General features: G+C 37.5%; 1 protein-coding gene across 1 annotated transcript in view; it reads left to right on the top strand.

The window, feature by feature from the left end:
* KLHL1 (kelch like family member 1) overlaps window positions 1–24,342 on the top strand; it is a 120,319-nt gene extending 95,977 nt beyond the window's left edge. Inside the window, exons 8-11 of the mRNA XM_015832338.1 lie at window positions 7,365–7,527; window positions 21,046–21,258; window positions 22,951–23,122; window positions 24,283–24,342. Coding sequence (XP_015687824.1) covers window positions 7,365–7,527; window positions 21,046–21,258; window positions 22,951–23,122; window positions 24,283–24,342 — 608 coding nt within the window. The remainder of the gene's footprint in view (window positions 1–7,364; window positions 7,528–21,045; window positions 21,259–22,950; window positions 23,123–24,282) is intronic.
* The last annotated feature ends 1,060 nt before the right edge of the window (window positions 24,343–25,402 follow it).

A 25,402-nucleotide genomic window follows, 5' to 3' on the forward strand; every position in this document is an offset into this window, starting at 1 on the left:
TGTTTAAAAGCTATTAAACCTTTGTCTTCCTGTCTCAGTTTTTCATGCCTTCTGTATTATAATGCATTTTTATCCTTTCCTTAAAAGTAGCTAACATAAGAACTAAAAAGATGGCAGTAGCAGGATTATTCTCCCTAACTTTTCTAGATTACAAGCTTAAACGAGAATAGTTGCTTCTCTATGGATGACACTTTATTCTTGTCAGGTAGTAGATGTCAGAATTGATGAGCCAAGAGAAATATAGGGAACTTGATGTATCACTAATAAGAAGAACTTCAAGGTAATAATAACAGATGGTTGTGTTTTGATTTACATAGATGCTAGAGATCTTTTAAACAGAGAACTTGCCTGGTTGGAGAGACAGAGCAAATGTTTAAAATTTGAAACGCTCTGCCCTGAACTTGGAACATGCTGTTTCAATAATTCTGGAATCACTTTGGGTTTGAAACACACTGTTTCAGATGCCAAGGAGAGATAATTTTTTTTCAAGCTCAAAACATTTCAGACGTAATCAAGACAGTTCAGTTTGAATGCATGACAGCTGTTTTCTAGTGGTCCAGATTTGAAAGCTTTTGCAAGATGACAGTGACAGATCTGAAGGACTGTACATAGGACTGTAGCCAATTCATTGTGCAGTACTTTTTAATGACTACAATTTTGAAAGGCATAGCATGAAGCTGAATATACGACACATTGAGATCAATAATGATTAAGGTCACATAGTTTTGCACTGTTTTCTCTGCAGTCATATAAGTATGAATTAAAGCATAGTTAATCTTCCAGAATAACTATGGAGAAAAAAAATCCTTGGTCTTTCTCATAAATTTCTTCCCCTTGTAAGTTTACTTCAATGAAAACAGCAATGGATAACCTTTGTATTGTGGTAGATGAATTTTCATTGCATTTTAAATCAAGGTGTAATGATCATTACCCACATTCTTATTTCTTTTCTTTTATATTCTTTTATTCATCGTCTAGAGCAGTTTAACAAGAGGTATGTCAATGTTTGCAGTGGATTAAATTACAGGGCAGTGGTCTAATCTTTTCTGTTTTCATCAGCAATTTCTTTAAAGTTCAGCAGTGTTCTCCAACCGAAGTGTGAGCATAATCCTTGTTCATTACGCTGACTCAGCTATTACAGATTGTGAACTTTAACCAAGAAAAAATAAACACATATCTTAGTTATTTCATGAGACTGATTATTTTGTACTAGCTGGGACATAGTAATATACATGATAGAGAAAAGTGGATTTGGGATTATGATGTGTACCCCCAGATGCTAAATATAGGATATGTACTTAAAAAAAAAAGAGAGAGAGAGAAAATTTCCAGCATGTTATATCTAGAGACAGGAAAATATTTTCCAATTTCCCATGGCAATAATTTAAAACTATTTGTTAAAGCAGTCTTTAGACCAGAAGGGAGAATGAATACAGAAACACATCAACAAACATTTATTATTTAAGGTCAATCATAAAAGTTAAAACAACCTAATGCAATTTTAAAATGCCACAGAATTTTACAAATTCAGTAAACAACCTAGTCTGTATGTTGGATCTGATATAAGGGAGTCTTCTTGCTTGGGCACAGAATTTAGTTCTTACATTGCTGATTACAGGATGCTTATATTTTAGGAGAAATTCTAAATACAATTGGTATAAATGGCAGGGTAGTCTATCCATTAAGGCTTGCATTCCTTGTAAAATCTAGACTTCAAGAAGACATATTCTAAGGTTTTCAATTTCATTAGGAAGACAGGATATCTTCTAATAGGAGTGATAGTTCAAAGATTGTCCAATGGCATTTATCACCCATCCTTGCCGAAAGAAAGTGTTGTGCTGTCCTATCTTGTGAGGATTCAATCCAACTTCACTTGTGTGAGTTTGAGCCCCACCTAACAGAACTTAGTTTTGATCTGATGTATATAGAACTGTAGTGTCGCCAGAGATATTTCCTGAAGTAGACACCTTATTGCTGCTGTCTTATTTAATGCAAAGATCTGGCTTGAGTGCACTGTGGAATCTATTCTTATGCCATCTCTCTCTTCCCCTCTCTTCTCAATTCATGCACATACAATAGTGGTGGTTTCAGTGCTTTCTGGATGATTGGATGCTTGCTTGTTTTCCTTTTTATGGCTCCATTCTAATGACGTTCAACATCAACGTGCAACAATTATAGGAGGTAAATTTGAGCGTTGGAGTTTGGTATCACTAACATCTATAAGATTAAGCTCTGTTTGCCCTAATATGCAATTCCAGGAAAGTTGTGCAGGTTTTCAATCATTATTTATAAATAGAATCATTTTGGGAAGGGGGGAATGGGAAGTTCAATACATTAAATCTAATCCTACTGGTAAGTGAAACAAGACACCCATAAACACAAAATCTTAGTGACCGGATACTCTTCTAGACTCAATGATCAACTTGAATTCCTACTTTTAACTGTGTCCAGGAGGGTCTTTTGGAGGTTGATGTCCAATTGTATCTATTGTTGGAGAATGCAGATGTAGCCACAGTGGTAGATAGCATAATTATAATACATCTGAATTAGAAATTTTAATTACTCCAGAATGCAACGTTCTTATTGCCCATATTCCCAATTGTTTCTGGATCATAACCCTCTGAATCCAGGATATCTGAACCAATGCATGAAGCCCCATGCTTATATCACAACATCTTGAGATGCATCCCCATGAAATCCTTTTTGGGGGCAGAACCTATCTGTTTCTGCCTTATTTGTTCTATTCGTAATTTTCCAGAAGCTGTTAAAGACCTTTCTATTTAGGAAGGTAGTAATTAAATAACTAAATAAAGGAGAATATTAGTAGCTCAGGGTTGAAATGAGGGGTCATTGGTGCTCTTTGAACTTGGTTGTTTTCGGGACATTTCATCATCCAAACTAGATAACAACATCTGTGCTAGTCTTGTCACTTAGCACTAGCCCAGATGATCATACTTAATTTAAGTAATGAAATGTCTGCAAGAAAACAACCAAGCTCAGAGAGCGCCAAGCATCCCTCAAGTTAAATAACTTTAAATACTGTATCTATATTATATTTATCTGAATAAACTAAAATATTTAGAGTGCCCTTGCAGTATTTTCAGAAGTAGTTTTGGGTTCTGTTGAGACTAAACATATATAATACCTTCTTTCTCTTTTAGCTCTAACCATGTGAAATCATTTATCAAAGAGACAGCAACCATCAAAACTGTGGCATTAAAAAAGATAGCCCTTGAGATTGGATCTCTCCATCCCAAAGCTGAGTTTTGTGGAAGGAGACCTTCTTTTTTTGCCCCCTGGAACACGTTGTCAAAAATTATAGACTCACATCCTAAGTATCCCTTCAATTTCCAGATTTTATACCTTATATAAAACAGTGCAGTAAAGCTAAATGTCCAGTTGATCAGGTCCAAGGATGTGTAACAAAAATGGGTTAGTATATTTGAAAGAGTTTATGATTTTTACATATACACCTTCCACAGTTTTATTACTTTCTAAGTAATGGTGGTACTTTTTCAATTTATTTTCAGTGCCCTGAGGGTCCCATATTTATTAAAAAATATATATTGCTTTTCCCAAATCACAGAAACATTCAGCTACCATTAATGAACTTTTCCTGTGTGTGTGTGTGTGTGTGTGTGTGTGTATGTCTCTATGTGTCTTTGTGTGTGTGTGTGTGTGTGTGTGAGAGAGAGAGAAAGAGAAAGGGAGAAAAAAAGATCAGTTATCTAGTTCTGATGCATTTCTATTGACAATCAAAACACATTTACATTTTTACCTGAGATTCATTTCTTTTAAGTTAAAAACGACACCAAAAATCAAATGCAGCCCTTTAAAAAAAATGGATTCAAAAGAACTCATGGAAAGTAAAATTTTGGAGATTCACCTATAACCGTGGTGGCGAACCTATGGCACGCGTGCCACAGGTGGCACGCAGAGCCCTCTCTGTGGGCACACACGCCGTCAATTTCAACTTCTCGCAGGAAAAAAAAAGATCTCGCAAAGTTGGAATTGATTGATTGAACTTTTTAGTCCCACCCAGTCTGCCTTTACCACTGCAGCCACACCCACCCAATGGGCCACGTCCACCCAATGGAACATGCCCACCAGGCACCCAACGATACATAAGTGGGTTTTGGGTTGCAGTTTGGGCACTCGGTCTCTAAAAGATTCTCCAACACTGGCCTATAATGAGACTCCTCAGCTAAAGAAACAAACACGATTCCCCTGTTTATTATTTCCTCTCAACAAAAGGCCTTTGTGGGGTCTCATATTATATTCTCAGCACATCCAGACTGTTGTTGTTTTTTAAAGCATCAAATAGATTCACACTGTCTGTTTACTGGGAGTAGTATTGGTTATATGTGCATACATTGCCAGAATTAGGTTGGAGAGAAACAACTTTTTTTCCTGGACAAAAGAAGAAAAGTTCAATTAATTCTGACACCACCATGTCATGGAAGCTGCCTAAGTGCTGTATAGATAGTTCACAACTTACGACTATTTTTTTAACAACAGAGTTACGTTAGTGCTGAAAAAAAGAACTTGTAACCTATCTTTTTGAAACTCAAGTACTTTGGCCACCTAATGAGAAGGGAGGACTCACTGGAGAAGAGCCTAATGCTGGGAAAGATTGAGGGCAATAGAAGAAGGGGACGACAGAGAATGAGGTGGCTGGATGGAGTCACTGAAGCAGTAGGAGTGAGCTTAAATGGACTCCAGAAGATGGTAGAGGACAGGACCTGGAGGAACATTGTCCATGGGGTCATGATGGGTCAAACATTACTTCAAAACTAACAACAACAAACCTATCTTTGAACTTACAACCATCGCATTATCCCCATGGTCCCATGATCACAATTTGAGTCTTAGCAACCAGCTTGCTTTCAAAATGGTTGCAGCATCGTACAGTCACATGATCATGATCTGTAACCTTCCCAGCCAGTCAATTTGTGTGTGGGGGAGGGGGGATATTCAGGCTTGCTTAACCATAATGATTCAATTAACGCCCATGGCAAAAATGATTGCAAAATAGGATCCGGTTATGTGATGAGGTGCTTAATGACTATGCTTTAGGTATCTAAAACACACAGGAATATCCCAAAAGCTGAGATACTTTTCATGTTTTTCACTTAGCCACCAAAATTCCAATCCCAATTGAGGTTGTAAGTTACAGTCCAGTTGAGGTTGTAAGTTACAGTCCAATTTATATTATCTAGAGGCTTCTTCATACATAAGAAAACGGCTGCTCTGTTGTCAGAAAGTCAACCAGAAATGGTTCATGCTTAGGCTAGTTTGGAACCTACAGAAGGTAGTAGGTAGATAAATGGATGGAGGGATACACGAAAGAAAGAGAGATAGATGAAAGTGCAATACAGTATATTCTTGCTTTGACAGAAAGAGGGAGAGAGAGAGAGAGAGAGAGATGTTGCTTGAATTAAACAGAGTATAAAAGAAGGAAGTTAAATATTCACTGGAGGAAAAAAATATTTTAGCTTTAGGTTCATTTGGAATAGTTATCTCTCTTATCTTTCTGTTCTGCCTGAGAAGTATTCATCTTCAGTTATCTCAACAAGTTATAAGAGCCCCTTAAAAGGACGTGTTCCATTAACAGCATAAAGCTTAGAATTCTGTAAGATGATTAAGAGATCTGAAGTCTGAAAATAAGCCATGTAGTTTCAGGATTCATTTTGTCTGCAGATCTAATGGTCCCCATGTGAGCAATAGCGGATCATGAAAAGCTATCATTTAGCTGACATGTGGTCTACTGTGACAGAGAAGCTGCATGGGAGATGCAACATTGACACCTGCTTTACAACTACTCCATTGAGGTTGATTTTGGTGGCCTGGAAAAGCAGGATAAACCATCCAAATGTTATGAGCCGGGAGAGTTGAATGCATTTTTGATGTTCATATCCAGATGTTGGAAATGCACAGCAGAAGAGAACAGTCCAGCTTTGTGCCCCAGTTGTGACTATACGGGAGCACTTATCTCTCCCTGTCCATCTACCCCTCCTTCTGCCCCACTGCTGACGTGTTGGCAAAATTTCAGGAAGGAAAGATTTAATGTTTGACTTCTTCCTTCTTTACAATTCTGGGTCATTGTGAGGCCTCCTTCTTTCAAAAATTTCAAATCCTCAGAAGAAAAGATCAGCAAGATTCACTATGTAGTATTTTTATATAACCATGGCACATAAGATGTCGTGAGGCCATTCTGCCCTTGGATAAAGCTATTATAGGCAAATTAGAGAACTTTCAGGAAGGATGAAAGAATATATTTAAGTCAAGCTCAAAAATGTTGGGTCAGGTACTTCAGTCTTGGGAATAAGGAGATCTGCTTCACCCTTGTGGGATTCTCTGGGGTCTCTATCAAATGCTAAAAAGAAAGCAAATCATTAATAAAAAATAATTAGCAAACAAAATCTAAAGCATACAGGAATATTCAGGAATACTTTTTATGAATCTCTGTGGGCAATCTTTGCACCAGCAGAACTGGTATTTTCAGAATCACTTTTCTTTCTTTTTCTTTCTTTCTTTTTTTTTTTTTAAAAAAAGTGAAAATTGCACATGTTGGACATGCCAAGCCTCCACAAACCAACTCACTGAAGCAACAGAGTGTAAATAAAAGTTAAATGAATCCTAGCCCATTCAGAATATTTATCCTGTCCCCTATCATGGTAAAGGTGTGGTGGTCAATAGTTTAAAACACGTTGGAGAAGGTCTGTTGTCTGGTGGTTCAAATCCTCCTACTGTGTGATGGAGTGAGCTCCTGTCACCTGCCTCAACTCCTGCCTATCTACCAGTTAGGAAGCCTGTAAATGCAAGTAGATCAATAGGTACCACTTTGGCGGGAAGATCACAGTGTTCCATGTTTCACTGTATGCTTTGTGCTTCGCTGCAATGTCATGTTGGCTACATGACCACAGAAACGTCTTCAGACAGCTCTGGTTCAATGGCCTAGAATCAGATATGAGCACCTCCCCCTAAAATCAATTATGGGAAACAAGCAACTGCATAAATAACCCTCCCAAAAAACCCCACAAGAGAAAAATTTCTCACCCCTGTGAAGAAATGATATAGGTTTCTTCACAGCTACCTAAGCAGACTGTGCAATTAAGATGTCCCCTCATTAGGATCTTCATGTTAGTAGGACCTGGCCAGTACTTCATGGCCCCCTACATTGGCCCATGATATATTTTGCATTTCTCATAGCCTTGATGATGTTACCTCGTTTGGGTAAAATGAAACGTCTGCAAGAAAACAACCAAGCTCAGAGAGCACCAAGGACCTCACATTAGCCTTTAGAAATCTTTCCTTCCATTGCTGGTCTGTTCTCACGTTCTTTCTCTGCCTCTTCTTTTTAGGAGTTACTGTTCTTGAAGGGCCCATTTATGCAGTAGGAGGTCATGATGGCTGGAGCTATTTGAATACAGTCGAGAGGTGGGACCCACAAAGTCAACAGTGGACCTTTGTGGCCAATATGTCCATTGCCAGAAGCACCGTTGGGGTGGCAGCTTTAAATGGCAAGTGAGTAGGGGGGGATTGAGAATAGCAACTGGGAGAGACTTAGAGATTTGGGCATGCTAGAATGGCTATCTGCAAGAACACTCTACATGTTGTATGAAGCTTCTATTCCCAAACGGTTTAATTAGAAAGGCAAGTGACGGGCTATTACCTTTTTTTTCCCCAATAGTTTTTTCTTTACAATTGTTTGACCTATTTCTCTTTAAAAATTCTTCTTTCCTTTCTATTATTGCATCTGATTTAAAATCTCAGTCAGGCATGGAGAGTTGCATAAAATTTAAAGAGTTGATCAAAACTTTTGACTAGTAATGCCCAGTTATTAGTGCTTGTATATTCTATAATATAGCAATAACAATAGTACTTAGACCTTTATTGCTTTAGTTCTTTATAACCGTCTCTAAGCAGTTTACAGAGTCAGACTGTCGTCCCCAACAATCTGGGTCCTCATTTTACTGACCTTAGAAGGGTGGAAGGCTGTGTCAATCTTGAGCCAGTCAGGGTTGAACTCCAGGCTGTGGGCAGAGTCGGCCTGCAATACTGCATTCTAACCACTGTGCCACCATGGCTCACAGATAACATACCTATCTATTATGTTCCTTGAATGAAATAAAATAAAAAAAAGAAAATGCAAGCTTTGAATACTTGTAATGAATTCATGGCATACAAACTGTGAAGCACTGAAGTAACCATTTTGTAGTTTTAATTGCCACAGCAATGAAAGGCTGCAAGCAGAATTACCAGATAATTTTGTGGAATTTAAAACAAAAGCAAACATTTTAAGCAAGCTTCCTCCATGTTAGATGGAGATTGTTTCTAAATTAATAAGCATCAGTTCACACCCCCATGGTTCACTTTTTAGATACAGAAAGGCATTTTTTTGGGGGGGTGGGGGTGGTACTTTTCCAAATTAATCTGTTTAAACTCACCCACTAATTTACCCAGTTGAAAAGTTCTGAAATATCCACTATGCTGATATGCGCTTTGTTCAATGTTCTTGTCATCATTGTGTGAAGCCAACCTATGCAACTTGTAAAGTGTGATTTAGGGTCTAGCATGAAGAGCTAAGCCACTAAGAGCACACCTGAATTTAGCATTGCTGTTTATTGGCTTAATTTCTTAACAGGTATTTGAGGACAGATATTTCTGTCCAGCTGATCACATAGAATTATGGCACTGTAACTGTAGTTTCGGTGATAGCCGTGTGGCTTTAATGGGGAACATTGCAAAATGTTGTCAGTTTTATTTCTTTTCTTCGGAAGAATTAATATTATCTGCACACAGGGAGTTGTACAGTGTCACAGTTCCACATTGTACATTGTCTTGAGGAATCACACAACAGATTCTCATATCTTCCACAGTTTTCAGTTGAGTCTTGGGAACATCAATTTGGCTCGCCTTGGTAAAAGTTGTTCATTGGAAACAGGCTTTAATGCTTTTTAAACACCAAGACTACTGTGCACACCAACTGTTGCATGGAATTTAATGCCGCAAACTGAGCTGTTATATGGCAGTTCTGGGAACATTATTCCAGCATAGCAGACTAATATTCTGTTACAGATATTTCAGGGCTGTGGAACCAACCTTTTGTCACTTTTGAAAAAGAAATCTCTTTATGATGTTTCTAAAGATAACTGCATTGCAAAGTGCCACGATTATGCAGAAACTCATTAGCCCTTGACAGATGGAGTGGAATGTGGAGAAGTAGCTTTGTGGATGAAGTTTGTAGGTGTGTGTGTGTGTGTGTGTGTATGTGAGTGACATGGAGAGAGAGAACTTCATTCAGTGTTTGAACATTTATTTATTATTTATTTAATAAATGCAAAGAACATCTGAATAGGAGCCTAACCTGTGTAGTCACTAATTCTACAATTGTGCATTTTTTCATTTCTGAAAAAAAACCCAAAGGATGAAAATCTTACATCTTAGATTACTTTCTTAAAGATGGTAGACAGATAGATGATAGATAGATAGATAGATACATAGATAAATAGATACATAGATAGATGATAGATGATAGATGTGATCAATAGATGATAGACATATAGATGATAGAAATAGATTAATAATAGGTAGATAGATGATTGATTGATAGATAGAAAGACAGACAGACAGACAGATACATAGATACATAGATACATAGATACATACATACATACATACATACATACATACATACATACATACATACATAGATGATAGATGTTATCAATAGATGATAGACAGATAGATGATAGAAGAAGATTAATAATAGGTAGATGATAGATAGGTAGACAGACAGACAGACAGATGATAGAAGTAGATTAATAATAGGTAGGTAGGTAGGTAGATGGATAGATAGATAGATAGATAGATAGATAGATAGATAGATAGATAGATAGATAGATAGATAGATGTGATCAATAGATGATAGACAGATAGATGATAGAAGTAGATTAATAATAGGTAGATAGATGATAGATAGATAGATAGGTAGGTAGGTAGGTAGGTAGGTAGGTAGGTAGGTAGGTAGGTAGATAGATAGATAGATAGATAGATAGATAGATAGATAGATAGATAGATAGATAGATAGATAGATAGATAGATAGATAGATAGATAGATAGACACAGAGAAGGAAATAATTTTGTGGCTGCAATTCAAAACTCATTCCATCTTTTCAAACAGAAAAGGGAAAAAAAGACTAACAACTATCCAACACTAACAAACAAAAAGAGGAAAACCATGTGTACAAAAAAAATTCCTAATACCAAATATATCTAACGTTAAACATTAAAAATAATTGGCTGAATGCTGAAAAATACATCAAAAACCTAATATATTCCCCTCCTTTTACATACCGGATCTACAAATAGTTATAATCAAAATTTAAAACTCATTCCAAACAGAGGAATGACCAGTGACCATGACTATAATCTCACAATGCCTGTCCCAATAGCTGACCAGCCAGTGAACTGCTAAATTTCTTATGAGCCGTCCAATTCTCCATCCGTGTTCTCGTTCTGGCAACATTATCAAGTTAAAATTACCGTGCAATTTGATTTATTCAAGCAAAGGTCACACACCTAGACAATTGATTTAGGGGAAGGGACTGAAGCCATTCATTTTTCTTCGTGCTACGCTAACTGATAACACAAAGACAAAGCTTTGCCAGTCAAGATGAGCTCCATTCTGAAGCCTCTCTTGTAACCGTAATTCTGAAGGTGGTATGGCATGGTCCGTTGGGGTTTATTCTTTGGCCAATGACTCATTGCTCTCTTCTGAATTATTTAGATCAGGGGTTCCCAACCCCCAGTCTGTGGACCGGTACCGGGCCGTGGCATGCCAGCAACCGGGCCGCACAAACAAGCAAAGCCCCATCTGCAGGATGCAGGCAGCACACAAAACCACACCCCCTCCGGTCCACGGAAAAACCTCTCTCCACGTAACCGGTCCCTGGTGCCCCAAAGGTTAGGGACCTCTGATTTAGGTCTTCAGCTGTCAAGCTTTTTTTCACCAATATTTTCATTCTCTTTTGTGGTATTCGAAATCTTCCCAACTGACGGAATGCCATTTCTATTTGTATTTTTCTCAGCATTGAGAATTATTTTATGTGTTATTATTATACATCTTTTCTCTTATAACTACAGTATCTTTTTCAAGGTTCAGCTGCGTGCTACATATTTAATGTAACCTAGGTTTGACCCTCATTTATACAGAAAATGTAAGCTATAAAAATGAGCCTTTAGCACATGGAAGACAGATTTATTGTGATGTAGGCTAGAATCAAGCTGTTAATTTTTATACTGCTTAAACATTCTTGTTTATGTCTGCATAAATGCATATATTTATTGTCAGAAACTCATGAATAACCTCAGCAATAAGCTCATTTTTAGTATTTTTGTATATGTTAGGTATTTTGCCTAGCGTACTGGCATCCATGAAACTCATTAGCAGTCTAGTTCATAACAAAAGAAACTTTATTTTTACTTTTCATATGTTATATTTTTCCTATTTTTCCATGATTCAATAGCTGTGCATCTATTTAGCAGAATGACAAAATACATCTATAATTCACTGAGATGTAGTTTAATCTCTCTTTCTTTCTCTCTCTCTTTCTCTCTCTCTTAGTAATGGTATGTATGTGTGTGTGTGTGTATGTATATATATATATATATATATATATATATATATATATACACACACACACACACACACACACACACACACACACACACACACACGTAATTCTTGTTTAACAGCTGGCATAGTTACAACAGACTAAAAAAAAAGCTAGTTATGACTTGTCCTCAAAGTTATGACAGACAAATACACACAGTGGTCAAGTGATTGCATTTTGGGTGCTTGGCAACCAGCTCATATTGTGTTAGATGACCTCAGTGTGTAAGATTTTTTACCCGTTTCCAGAAGAAAAAAAAAATCCATTCAGGAGAATAGATTGGTCTCTTCATACGTTATCTTTAGCGAAGCGTGCAAACCAACATTTGCATTTCCTGCATCGGATGAGGAGAGCACATCTTTCTCCTTCTGTCCCGGCCACTTTTTACAAAGGCACGAATGAGAGAATTTTAACAAACGGCATCACTTTTTGGTTTGGGGGTAGCAGTGCCTCGGAGAGAAGGTCAACACAGAGAATGGTAAGGACAGAAGATTATAGGAAGCTCACTTCCCGTGATTCAGGATACTGCTTATAAGCACTATGTGCTTAGAGCTCAAAACATTGTTAGAGACCCCACACATCCACTTCACAGTCTGTTTCTGTTGCTCCCCTCGGGGAGGAGGTTTCGAAGTATTTATAGCAGAACTACTAGAGAAGAGAAGGAGAAAGTTTAGGCAGTGACAAAGCAAAATGCAGCCTTAGGCCAAAGACAAATCTCCGACAAAATTCCCAATTTTCAAGGAAACAGTTGTGATAGCACTTATTTTTTTCTAAAGGAGTCTTGGCCTCTGTGGTATATGCACGACCCTACCAGAAAACTATAATTGTGCTTACTCACTTGGCAATGAAACTACCAGAGCTAAAAAGTAAAATATTTATTATTTTATGTTTTTGAGGCCTAACAGGGTTAATGGTTCACATGTCTTCCAAGAGATTTGAAGCTGACCACGTTGTTTGGTTCTAAACATGCCATAAGACAGATCTTCAAACTTGGCCCTTTCATGATTGGTGGACTTCAGCTCCCAGAATTCCTCAACCAGGCATGATGGCTGAGAAATACTGGGAGTTGAAGTCCACAAGTCATAAAAGGGCCAGGTTTGAAGACCCCTGACATAAGATCTGGCTGTTCTGATTGATCACTGTCATTTTGAGTGTTCTGATTGCAGCTGGTGTGAGAGTTGCTTTTCTTTCTTTCTTTTTTTTCAATTTTTTTCCCCAGTGGAGCAAAAAAGGATCAGAAGTGTTTCTGAGATGATTGGTTTTGATTGGATGGGGCAACAGAGGAGAGAAGACTTGAGAAGGAAGGTCCAGTTAAGTGCTGGGTCCTATGGAAGACCATGCCTGTTTACAATGGCCTAGTGCAGGGGTAGGCAACCTCGGCTCTTTTATGACTCATGGACTTCAACTCCCAGAATTCCTGAGCCAGCCATGCTGAGGGGAAAGGGAGAGGTTTCCAAGCTGAGCCATGCTGGCTCAGGAATTCTGGGAGTTGAAGTCCACGAGTCATAAAAGAGCCAGGGTTGCCTATCCCTGGCCTAGTGGGTATGGCTGTTTGTTTTAGGGTAGAGGGGTAAAGGATGAGGTGCTGTAATATGCAGGCAGGTAAAGCAAAGGGTTCAGTCCTGCTGATAAAGATGTAAAATTTCCGGAAATTTTGAAGCCACAAGAAAAAAAACATTCCCCCCCCCCGTTTTTTTCCAGAAAAAAAAATAGAAACTTTAGAAAAAAATGGGGGGGGGAGTTTAGCATGGAGCAGTTTTACAAATTGCGTGAAATGCAGTATATATAAAAATATTATGCTTGCAATAAAACAGGTAATCACCCCCCTTTTCCTCAAAAGCAAGGGGGAAAAAAGCAAGGAACCATCAGCAGGCAAACTAAACTGGAGCCTTTTTCCTGCAGTGCCCCCTAGTGGTACAAATGTATATTTCTCTTGTTTGAGAACAAGTGTCACTTGAATTGTATTCCAGGATTTGCTCAGTCTTCAGCCGAGAAAACTCGCAGTAATTTAAGACTTTACAAAAAAGTCTCAGAAATATATTCATTAAGGTCTTCAAGTTATATAGTTTGAATACCCTATCATAGATATATTATTTATCGTTGAAAAAGAACATATTCCACACTCCTTTTTTTATTTTTCTGGGAAAAAACGGCTTTGGAAAATAATAATAATAATAATAATAATAATAATAATAATAATAATAATAATAATAATAATAATAATAATAATAATAAAACAAAACAAAAAACAACCTGTTTTCCCCCCAATTTTTCTAGTTTTTTTCAGGGCCTTCCCATCTCTAGGACTCCTGCACCATTTAAGTACATGTTTTTGCTTTTAGATTCAGAAGTTACAGTTTCTCCACCCATTGGCAACTCACTTGGAAGAGGAGCATCGCAAAGTGCAGTGGTCTAAATCAGAGGTCCCCAACCTATGGGCCACAGCCCAGTACTGGGCTGTAGCCTCTTGGCCACCAGACCGCGTGAGTGGCTGGCCAGTGCCTGCGTGCATGTGCGCACGCTGAGCCTCCCTTGCGCCGGTGCTAGCTGAATTGTGAGCCTCGTGCTGGCGCTAGCCAAACTGAGCCGCACACCGCTGATGCTAGCAGCCCCATTTGTGGAGCGCGCATGCTCACGGCCCTGCTCATGCATACGTGCACGCAGCCACATTTGTGTGTGTGTGTGCATAAAGGTGCCTTCGCCTTCCTTTCTCACCAGGCCACCAACCCAGAAAATTTGGCGACCCCTGGTCTAAATGAAGCCTCTTCCTCAAAGCACTGAAGCATTGGTCCTGTTGACATAGCTCCACAAAATTGTTGTACAAGTTGTGCATGTGTATGCGTGGCCTCTTCAGCTTGATATCATTTCCATCAAAATCCAAAAGGGGAAGTTAATGGGATGGAAATGTTCCAGTTATAGCATCCTTATAGCTCTCTGATCTTGGTTGTTTTCTTGTAGATGTTTCACTAGGAAGTAATAAGGTCTGGTCTCTTTTTATATGCTAGTAGCTTGCCCTGTCTGTGGCTTATATACTAGTGGCTTGCCCTGAGCTATGAATATTCTCTTCTATCTGATCCAGTTATACGAATTGTAGGTGTAAAAATCAAACCCTGCTTTCTTTTTCCCAAACAATAAAGTTCAATACTATGCAAAGTATTTGAAGTGATTCCACTGTTTTCCCCTTCTGGAGTCTTTGTACCGAAAACAAGGGATTGATTGATTGATTTGAAACCCTCCCATTTCAGTTTTTTTTTTGGTCACAAATCACATGCAACCACATCTGATTTCCCTGTGGTCAAAAATCATAAGCAGAAATAACTGTAGTTTTTTTTTTCTTTAACCGTACTAAGTTTAAGAAAACCAGCTATTGGATATATTTTTAAAAACACACATGGCACTCATTCATTGTTCCTGGATGAACTTAGCTTCCTGAAGACTTTTGCCTTTTTTTCTTCAAATGTGAGGTTTAAATACAGAACGTGCTGAAACTTGAGCTGACATTTATTTCCTACTGAATCATCGGGACTTCATTCATAATTCAGTATGTGATCCTGATCTTTCAACACCTTTTCTCATAATTGCAAAGCTGTACTGAAAAGTACAGACATTGGTGTGTGTGTGTGTGTGTGTGTATAGGCACTTTTAATTCTACTCAGAATGAAGAAAGGAAAGGAAAGGAAAGGAAAGAAAAGAAAGAAAGAAAGAAAGAAAGAAAGAAAGAAAGAAAGAGAAGGAAGGGAGGAAGGAAAAGAAAAGAAAAGAAAGAAAAAGAAAGAAAGAAAGAAAGAAAGAAAGAAAGAAAGAAAGAAAGAAAGAAAGAAAGGAGGGAGGGAGGGAAGGGAAGGGAAGGGAAGGGAAGGGAAGAAGAGGGGTGGGAGGGAAGAAGGAGGGAAGGAAGGATGGTCTAAATAAGAACATTCTGTCTAGAAGTAAAATTTGCAAATCATTGCCCATAGAACATTTTACATAACAACAACAAGAAAATAGAATCATTGGAAATCCTTTTTTGTGTTTTTGTTTTAAATACACTGTTCTTTGGGGGCTGTTTGTTTTACAGAATGAGAAATATCTTTAATATTTAATATTTTAATACTCCTTTCTCCATCAGCATAAAATCTTTTGTTAGCTGAGCTGTAGTCATTGTAGGTGCCAGAAAATAAGCCACATTGTGTTCAATAGAATTAAATTCAAAGTCAACACGCCTAGCTCTGTTGTGTCCTTTCATCTTCTCAAGGTGTCGCTGTGATTGATTGTGGATAAAATGAGGTGAATGAATGAAGCAATGTCCTATTTTTCTCCCAAAATATGCCAGTTTTGGCCATTCCAAGTTTGGTTCATTTCCCCCCCCCCAGAAGTAATTAATTGAAGACTGAATATATTCAGAACACTACAGAGAATTGTACTTAAATTTAATAAATATTACACCAGGTAGATATTAAGGAGGTAAAAGCTTTTGTTTGTCCAACTCAGATTCTTTGAAAAGGAAGGATAAGTCCTGAAATTCATTGTGGATAAGTCTCACCACATTATAGATCTGTTCCACTATTTCAGTGGAAAGATTAAAAAGAAGAAACATCAGATGAAAATTAATTCAAAGGCTGCTGCAGTTTCCAGAGAACTGTAGGCTCAGATTTTCTGAAGAAAACTGTTGATTAATAATTCCTGAATGAACATAGTAGATACAATTTTTTTTTCTAATGATCAATATGGTGAGGATATAATGAAAGCCCTAGCCTTGTGCAACACAGTCTCCTGGGTTAATTAATGATGTCTTATGAAACAAAACAGACAAAAATACCAACAATAAGTACACCTTTCAAAGCCAGGTACGAAAATAATCAGTTTAGTAGTTTACGTTTTGGTATGCTCACTGCATGGTTATTACAACAATCAGTTGTGCACTAAGACCAGAATTTTGCTGAAGGAACCTCTGCAGGGTGGAGAGTTCATTTGCTGATGCTTCTTCATTTATTGTAGCCAAAATTTTGTTCCCTGCTTAGAGATGGTTTATACCTTGGAGAAAGCAGGACGGTAGTAAAACCACATTTACTCCAGAGCTGGAATAGTTTCAAGAAAGAAAAAAAACAGACCTTTGTCCTTTGTTGGCATATGAACAGGATGGTGTAAAAAGGAGAAAATATATGGACAAAATAAATGCTATTGTTTATAGAACTGATTTTTTAGCATCTCGCAGGAGAGAAATATATGAACGTATGTAGGAGGATCTTGTAAGGTGTTTCGTCAAAGCCAGGTTTAGAGGTCATATAATGATTTAAAATATTTTCTTCCTCTTTCCAATGTAGCAAAAACAAATTGTATGCCTCTAACTTGTAACCTTGCTTTGTTGAGCTTTGGTTTTTGTTCTTTTTGTTTTTTGCAAGGATCCTCATGATCGCTGTAGTTTGTATGAGCCAATAAAAGATACTTCATTGGATCTATCTCCAGTTGCTTTGCTTCCTCCTGTGAGGTGACAATTCCAGAACAGAAGGAAAATGTCTATGGAGATTCTCAGTCATCCAGGTCATGGTTGTCCCAAAGGTGCTTTTTCAGAAGGCAACTGGCCTTTCTTGTTTTGCTTTGAAGATGCTTTGCTTCTCATCCAAGGAAGTTCTTCAGCTCTGGCTGGATGGTGGGGATAGGAAGGATTTATATTCCTTGCAGACAGCTGGTCATTTGCATTCTTTTAGAGCAGGGGTCTCCAAACTTGGCTCTTTTATTACTTGTGGACTTCAGCTCTCAGAATTCCTCAGTCATGTTTGAAGACCCCTGTTTTAGAGAGTTGTTGAGGCCACTTAACCTGTCTCTTCAGGATCACCTGAGTAGTGCAAATATGTGTGGGACCTTCTTGGCTACAGGATGAAGGCTCCACACATATTTGCACTACTCAGATGGCCCGGAGGACACAGAAAACCTCCAAATGGCCTCAACAACTCTCTATGCAAATCACCAGCTGTCTGAAAGGAGTATAAATCCTTCCATTCCCCACCATCTAGTCAGAGCTGAAGAAGCTTCTTGGATGAGAAGTGAAACATCTTCAAAGGAAAAACAAGAAAGTTCAGTTGCCTCCTGAAAAAAAGGACCTTTGGGACAACAGAAGGTAAAGGGTTGATCTTTTGATCCTGTTCATTCATGATCAGTTTATGCACTGCACTGATATTCCTCTCTCCTTCTGATTAGTTATTTATTGCTGTATTTATATGCTGCCTTTATTATTTTTTTCACAAACAACCCAAGATGGTGGACATATCTAGTACTTCCTTCATCCTCCTGTTTTCCCCACAGCAACAGCCTTGTGAGATGAGCTGGGCTGAGAGAGAGTGACTGGCCCAAGGTCACACAGCTGGCTTTCATGCTAAGGCAGGACTAGAACTCACAGTCTCCCAGTTTTTAGCTTGGTGCCTTAACCACTAGACCAGGGCTAGGCAACCTTGGCTCTTTTATGACTTGTGGACTTCAACTCCCAGATTTCCTGAGCCAGCCATGCTGAGGCAAAAGGGAGAGGTTTCCAAGCTGAGCCATGCTGGCTCAGGAATTCTGGGAGTTGAAGTCCACGAGTCATAAAAGAGCCCAGGTTGCCTACCCCTGCACTAGACATAACTGGCTCTGTTTATGAAGGAAAGTTTATTAGATACAGTAATGCTTATTTCAAAATGAACATTTGCCCATTGTTGTGAAGTAGTCAACATTTCCAGTAATGATTTACATCTCTTGCTAATTGTCATTATCCTGACAAATTACAGATATGCCTAAAAAAGAACTGAATCACATCTGATAGCCAGGTTTAACTCTATTATACTGTCATTTTCTCAATTGAAATTTCTGGATGATAGTTCATGCATCTCTCCGATAAATACCACATAAATCAGCTTATATATCTACTTCTATCAGTACATTGGAAGGCAGGTTTGCACAATTTGTGGCCAGCAAGTATAATATAATTTATTAGCTGCATATAGAATGCCATGCTTCAGCAGTTATATTATCTAAAACAGATGCATTTTTCATTAATTCTCTTTTGGTCACACAATATTTGTGGTGTGGCTATTCTTGCATTAAGTCTAACTCTGCAGAGGTGAACATAATGTTCCTGGGTAGTTGAAACATATCAATTAGTTTAGCATTCTAAGAGACTGAGCAGTCACAATACATAATAAATTAACTTATAGAAATAAATTCATTGTAAATTAAAGTATTCCACTTTATTCTACTGACATATCTTGTACAATAGGAAGTACCGTAGATATTATTTAGATTTTTTGTGTGTGTTTGGTGTATATCAGATTGATTTATTTACCATGATATTTCCTACATAAACAACAATATAAAACAAATAATTAAATTCTCCATAGCAGCTCTGTAGAGTAAATATATAAAAAAGTCCCATATGAGTGAGATTTTTACTTCTATGGACAAGGGAGCCATTGTAACTCCAGCTCATGTCCTCTTATATTGTTCCCTCTATCAGGGTTCACAAACTCATTCTGACTCCTTACCTGATAAAATGTCCAGGAAATTTTTATCTCTTTTACATACAGTTGTTACTATCAAATGAGTGATTTAAAAGCTAACCAGCTGATGTAATGTAAAATGCATGATGTAATGTTGGGAATGACTCAGCAAGGTCTGTGTCTCTTTAAGAGTAAGCAGGGTCTGTATCTCTTTAAGAGTTTTGTATAAAAGGGAAGGCTCCGCAGATGTGTGCTCTCTCTTCCGTTTACTGCTGTAAGTGTAGTGTGTTGGATCCTGGTGTATTAGCACGTTCCTGGTGTATGATATTGTAGATAGTGTGATATAAACTGTCATTTAATATAGACCACTGTTTACTGTGTTTACTCCTGGCTTATCTCAGCGCAATAAGACTGTGCACGCTCTGACAATTTTGGTCACCCATCAATGACCTCACCAATAACTGTCATATAACATTATGTCTTTGTTTTGCTTTTTTCTCAATTTTATTTTTATGTTTAAAATTTTAACTCTGATGTGTGACTGCAATAAAAGATAGAGCCAAGAAAACTAAATTAAATTATCAAAAAAATTAAGTATAAAGTTAATTGCTCTGTAGCATGGGAATAGTCTTGTGTTTTCTTTATGGCCATTTTTTTTAAAAAAATTTCATGACTGTATAATATTTTGTAATCTTTTAAGGTTTTTTTTTTCTAGATTTCCAAATATTTCTCTGCTAGGCTTAAAAATAAGAAGGGATGGGTTTGGTACCATGGACAGCTCCCAATGACAGTCACTGCTGATTCTATTACAACTTCTGCACCAGGCTGATCTCCTGTTGGATGGGAAGGTCTTTTGCTTCCCTTCATTAACTGTTGTTGGTAGAACATCAAGATTACCCAGATTACTGTAAATACCCATCTGTGATAAATAGTGAATATATTATAGTACCACTTGGGGAAAGAAAAACGTTGGTTTCAAAGGCTGATGTAACAGCACAAGGGAAATTCTGCTCCTGTCCTTCTTTCTGTCCGTATAAATCCAGGACAAGCTACTTCACCTTTTGTAAATACTTTCAGACCTTGAGCTTATCAAAACATCAGCCAAGAATCTACCAGGGACTAAATCAAGGGTACTTTTTTTCCCTTAGAGAAATCAATTTTGTCAAGGAGGATTAAGCCAATTACAGATCTGCAACCTTAACCATGCATTATTTCTGAACTTATTTTATTTTTGTAAGTTAATAGATGCCGTGGCTACAATTCTCTCCTCTAAATATCTTACCAACATCCTACAATCTTCCTGGACTCTAACCTGATCTTGATTTGAAAAAGCCCCATTAGTGTGCCTCAAGATAGCTTCCTTTAGCTTTGACTAAAGAGCAGGAATCAAAGATACTTTCCACTATGAAGAGATATTGACAAGTTTGGAAGCATTCCCAAACTCCTTGTAACTAAAACAACCACAAAAACCCAAATATCCCCTAGGAGAACAGCAATAAAGTATTTGATTTTTGAAAGAAATTAATTTTTAAATAAAATTGAAGGAGAATAAAAAATTTTCAGCAGTGTTAATGACATATGATATGCCACACATACCTCAGCATTTACAATATGAAATTGATGGCAATGAATATATATACATATATATTTACATACGCATACATGTTTGCATGTGTATACTCACATGAACAATGGGTGGCTATATAAATTGGATGTACAATCAGGACCAGATACTTTCTATGAAGTGATCCATCAGCAGATTAAGTGCTTCGGTGTCCAACGTATCTTCGAGACTGGACACTGGACACTGGACACTGACCTTTCCAGAATACAGATCAGAATACAATCAGGGTAATCTAAGAGAAGACTAAGACTAAAGGTTTTTTTCATGCTTAACAATGCTATGCTGTTTATTTTAGATTATACTCAGTTGGTGGCCGAGACGGAAGTTCTTGCTTGAGTTCTATGGAGTATTATGATCCTCACACCAATAAATGGAACATGTGTGCTCCAATGTGCAAAAGAAGAGGAGGAGTTGGAGTGGCCACTTGTGATGGTTTTCTTTATGCTGTCGGAGGCCATGATGCCCCTGCCTCTAACCATTGCTCCAGACTCTTGGATTATGTTGAGAGGTATCCATCTTTTATGAGTTTATCTTCAATGGGTCTGAAGGCAAACAAGGCCATTGACTTGAAATGCTCTTAGTACAGCAAAAGAAATCCTTGATTTTGGAGATATAGAAACATATTTTGAATTTCTTTAGAGTGTTCAAGATTAAAAGATAGAAGTTGTGTTTCTTCTCTCCTTCTCTCTCCTTGGCTCACTTTTGTTCTCTGTTTTTGTTGCCTTATATTCTGAATTTAAAAAATTTGCAATGTTCCAGTCTCCTTTGAACTGAATTCTTGATTACATCATCGGTACATGCTGGGGCAGGGACAACAAAGTAGCTTGCATTGTCTTCATTTGGGATATTTTTCTGACTTTCCAGTCAATCATTGAAATTACCACCCTACCAAGTACTAAATACATTCAACCTTGAATAGTTTTCCCATGACTCCACATAGGTCCTTTGGAAAAAAAAGTTACTATTGTCTTCAAACCTGAGGAAAGATCATGGATTCAAGACAATTGTGGGCCAATGGATGATGGAGTTGTGTGGATAAATGTGTTTTATTTTACAATCATACCTAGCAAAGTGCCAGCTTTATTTTACAGGTTTTAGGGCTATAAACTTCAGTATAGTATTCGTTGCAGAATTATCTTTTTTGCACTCAAAGAATCTGGATGAATGCCCCATCATAGCACAGAAAACAAAACACAGCCATAATGAATAGAAATTGCATTTCGTTTTTCTTTAATTTTTTTTCCGTTTTCTAAAGGAGTAGCAGGGGAGTAATAGAATAGTTAAAACTACCCCAGACAGACCTAGAAAGAAATGAGCATGAAGACTGAAAAGCTGCCTTCATTTTACAGCTTTATTTCTTCAGCTAAAGAAAAAAAATATGGTTGCATGCTTAATCTTCGTAATAACTTGATGTGCCCCAAGGTGAAACAGGAGATACCATAAAGTTTCTGCATACAAAAAGAAATCAATTTGCAAGTGCTGAACTGAATGTAAGAAGAAATGCTCTTCAGCTTTCCATTTCTTAAAGTTTCGTAACAACGCTACTGATAACACTGTTCAATATTCTCTTAAGGTACAATACAGTTAAAAATGAAGGGATGTTTTACTTAGCTTTACATGAAAAAAAATAAATCCAACCCCAATTGTTTTTTTTTTAAAAAAAGATATTTTACCTAATGGAAAACTGAAATAGTTACAATATGATTATTGCCTTTTATTCTAATCATGTTGTTCAGAATAGACCAAGAAATCAACCAAGCAGTCAATGCAGACACATGTATCTTAACATTTATGCCTTACATCTCTACAAAATAAATGCTAGAAATACAGCCTATGTTTGTACTTCACAATGCAAGGTATTTTTGAATACTTAAAAGTCCGAAAGGAGAAGGGCGGGATATAAATGCAATTAATAATAATAATAATAATAATAATATTCCAGCTCGGTCTAACAATAAAATAATCATATTATTAAGCACCTGAATGAATAAAAAGAATTCTCTGGAGGCAATAAACAGTATTTTAGTGAAGAAAATACTTAGACCATGATGTTTACCTTCTATTGCTAAATAGACGGATTTTGGAAATATGTCCTCAAGAAATCTATTGGACCTCTAGGACAGAAAGACGTATGATGCTAAAAGTCATCTTGATTCCTAAATATGTTCTCATCAAGTATACTTTGTCTTTTGTTGCACAGGTATGACCCCAAAACTGATACCTGGACAATGGTGGCCCCACTGAGTATGCCTCGTGATGCTGTTGGCGTCTGCATCCTGGGCGATAAATTATATGCCGTGGGTGGCTATGATGGACAGACGTACTTAAACACGATGGAGTCGTATGATCCACAGACCAATGAATGGACACAGGTATCCATTATTGTGCGCTTTGCATCCGGTGATAGGAGGCTTGAAAGGACTGGTAAAGAGTTGAGGTTTCACAGGACTGCAATTATAGCAGGGGGGTCTTCAAACTTGGCAACTTTCAGACTTGTGGACTTCAACTCCCAGAATTCCTCAGCCAGCTAGGGCTGTCTGAGGAATTCTGGGAGTTGAAGTCCACAAGTCTGAAAGTTGCCAAGTTTGAAGGCCCCTGATTTATAGCATACAACTCTCTCTCTCTCTCTCTCTCTCTCTCTCTCTCTCTCTCTCTCTCTCTCTCTCTCTCTCTCTCTCTCTCTCTCTCTCTCTCTCTCTCTCGGGTACATTAACTGTCAAAGACCTTATTTAAGAAAAGTCCATATTTTTTTCCCTAGATGATCAAGAAAACATGTTAAGAAATGACGGGTTAGGATCTTTCCAGCCACTGAACACTACTATTATCACATCTTTCATTGGAATATTTGTGTTGTGTTTTTTTTTTAGTTTGAATTTAACTTTTGTCAGGTACAACAATGTCTTTCCTCATCTCTCTTATTTACAATTGCAGCTCTTGTCTAGTTTTATAGTAAAACAGTTGATAAAGCTCTATTTTCCACTGTGTATTCTCTAGCTTGTTCCTAGACCAACATGCTATATCAGAGTTCCTTCTTAATGTTGTATGCATGCTGTGGCTCTCTTCTAATATAATGCAAATTTCTTCATCATACTCATAATTAACATGTAGGATTGTACATGGACAGGTATGACCACATGATCTGAAATGAAATAGTATCTGTGTTCTTTTTAAGAAGATTACTAAACAAGGCTTTTAGTACAGTTGTGAACTATAACAGTACTACTTTATAGAAAAGATGGGATGGAAATCAAACGGAAAGAAAGGAAAGGAAAGGAAAGGAAAGGAAAGGAAAGGAAAGGAAAGGAAAGGAAGGTAGGTAGGTTTAAATTGTCATGACTTAATATCCATGTGGAAATTCTGGATATCATGAATTTGACTACTGCTTATGAATTTTGCTAATATTTTATCAACTTTACCAAGTTGATGAATCATGTCAATTTAAACTCCTCAGACGTACATACAGAGCCACAAACTGTTAGCATTTGATCTTCACTTTGGAACTTAAACTTAATATTTTATTTCTTCTCTGCAGATGGCCTCTCTAAATATTGGAAGAGCTGGGGCCTGCGTCGTAGTCATAAAGCAAGCATGACACGCTCTGTAATGGATTTTTATTGACTTCTAAGCAGGATTTTTCTGCCAAACAAGAAAGAAAATTTTGTCAAGCAACAAGGTCAACAGATACCCTCAGCCTTCTGTTGATCACAACTCACAGACATTAAAATGAAGAGAAGAAAACGAGGATTCTTTCCTATCAGTAGATACCACTTTATGGTTTAACAAAGGGGGGGGGAATCTGTTTTAGCAGCCAATCTGTGTATGTGAAAAGGGAAGAAATTCAGTTACTGACTATTGGCTATTTAAAAGAAGCAAAGCAAAAGACCAAATTTTCTTAAGGGATGGATGGTTTTCATAGCACTAGATATTTTAACTCCATCACTTTGTAAAACATAGCTTTTTCTTAAAACAAACAAAAAAAGGTTCTATTTTATTTATTTGCATTCTTTTTCGCTTAAGGCCTTATCTTCAAACATTTTAGCACTTTGTTACTGACATAGACAATAATGAGATGGGACAAAATTCTAGTTTATTTCCCCCTGAAATAAAGAACAAAGGCACAGGTTTCTTTCGTCACTGAAAATGATTCGACATTAAAACATGATTGTTTTTCTTAATCAATGACCGGTCCTTCATGAAACTAAGAGATGGCTTGGATGGAATGGTGTTTCTGTTGAGTGAAGAGCGAACCTTCGGACAATTGGGGTTCAATGCCATAAAGGAGAGCCAAAGGAATACATCCCCAAATTTACCCTACTCAAGCATGTGAAGCCTTCTTTCGTTCAAAGCTTTTGAACTTCTCCTGCATGTGAGATGTATGTAGAAGATGGGAAATGGCAGTTTCTTCACCGTGGCATCATCTAAGAGACATCATTGAGCAATTGTAAGGAAGAGACACATTGGGACCTAGGCATTCAGCAAGAGAGATAACGGAGGTTCTAATGCCTTTCGTGTTTTCAGAAGCCACATTTGCTGTGATGTAATTCAATTTAACTTGAATTACTCTCTGTTTGCTGCTGCAGATGACTGATCCTAAGGGCTAACCCAACTGTTGAATGGGACAACTAGCCCTCTTGCTTTAAAAAAAAAAAAAA

Source organism: Protobothrops mucrosquamatus, unplaced genomic scaffold (assembly GCF_001527695.2).
Source record: "Protobothrops mucrosquamatus isolate PMUCROS unplaced genomic scaffold, P.Mucros_1.0 scaffold2, whole genome shotgun sequence".
Classification (NCBI taxonomy): domain Eukaryota; kingdom Metazoa; phylum Chordata; class Lepidosauria; order Squamata; family Viperidae; genus Protobothrops; species Protobothrops mucrosquamatus.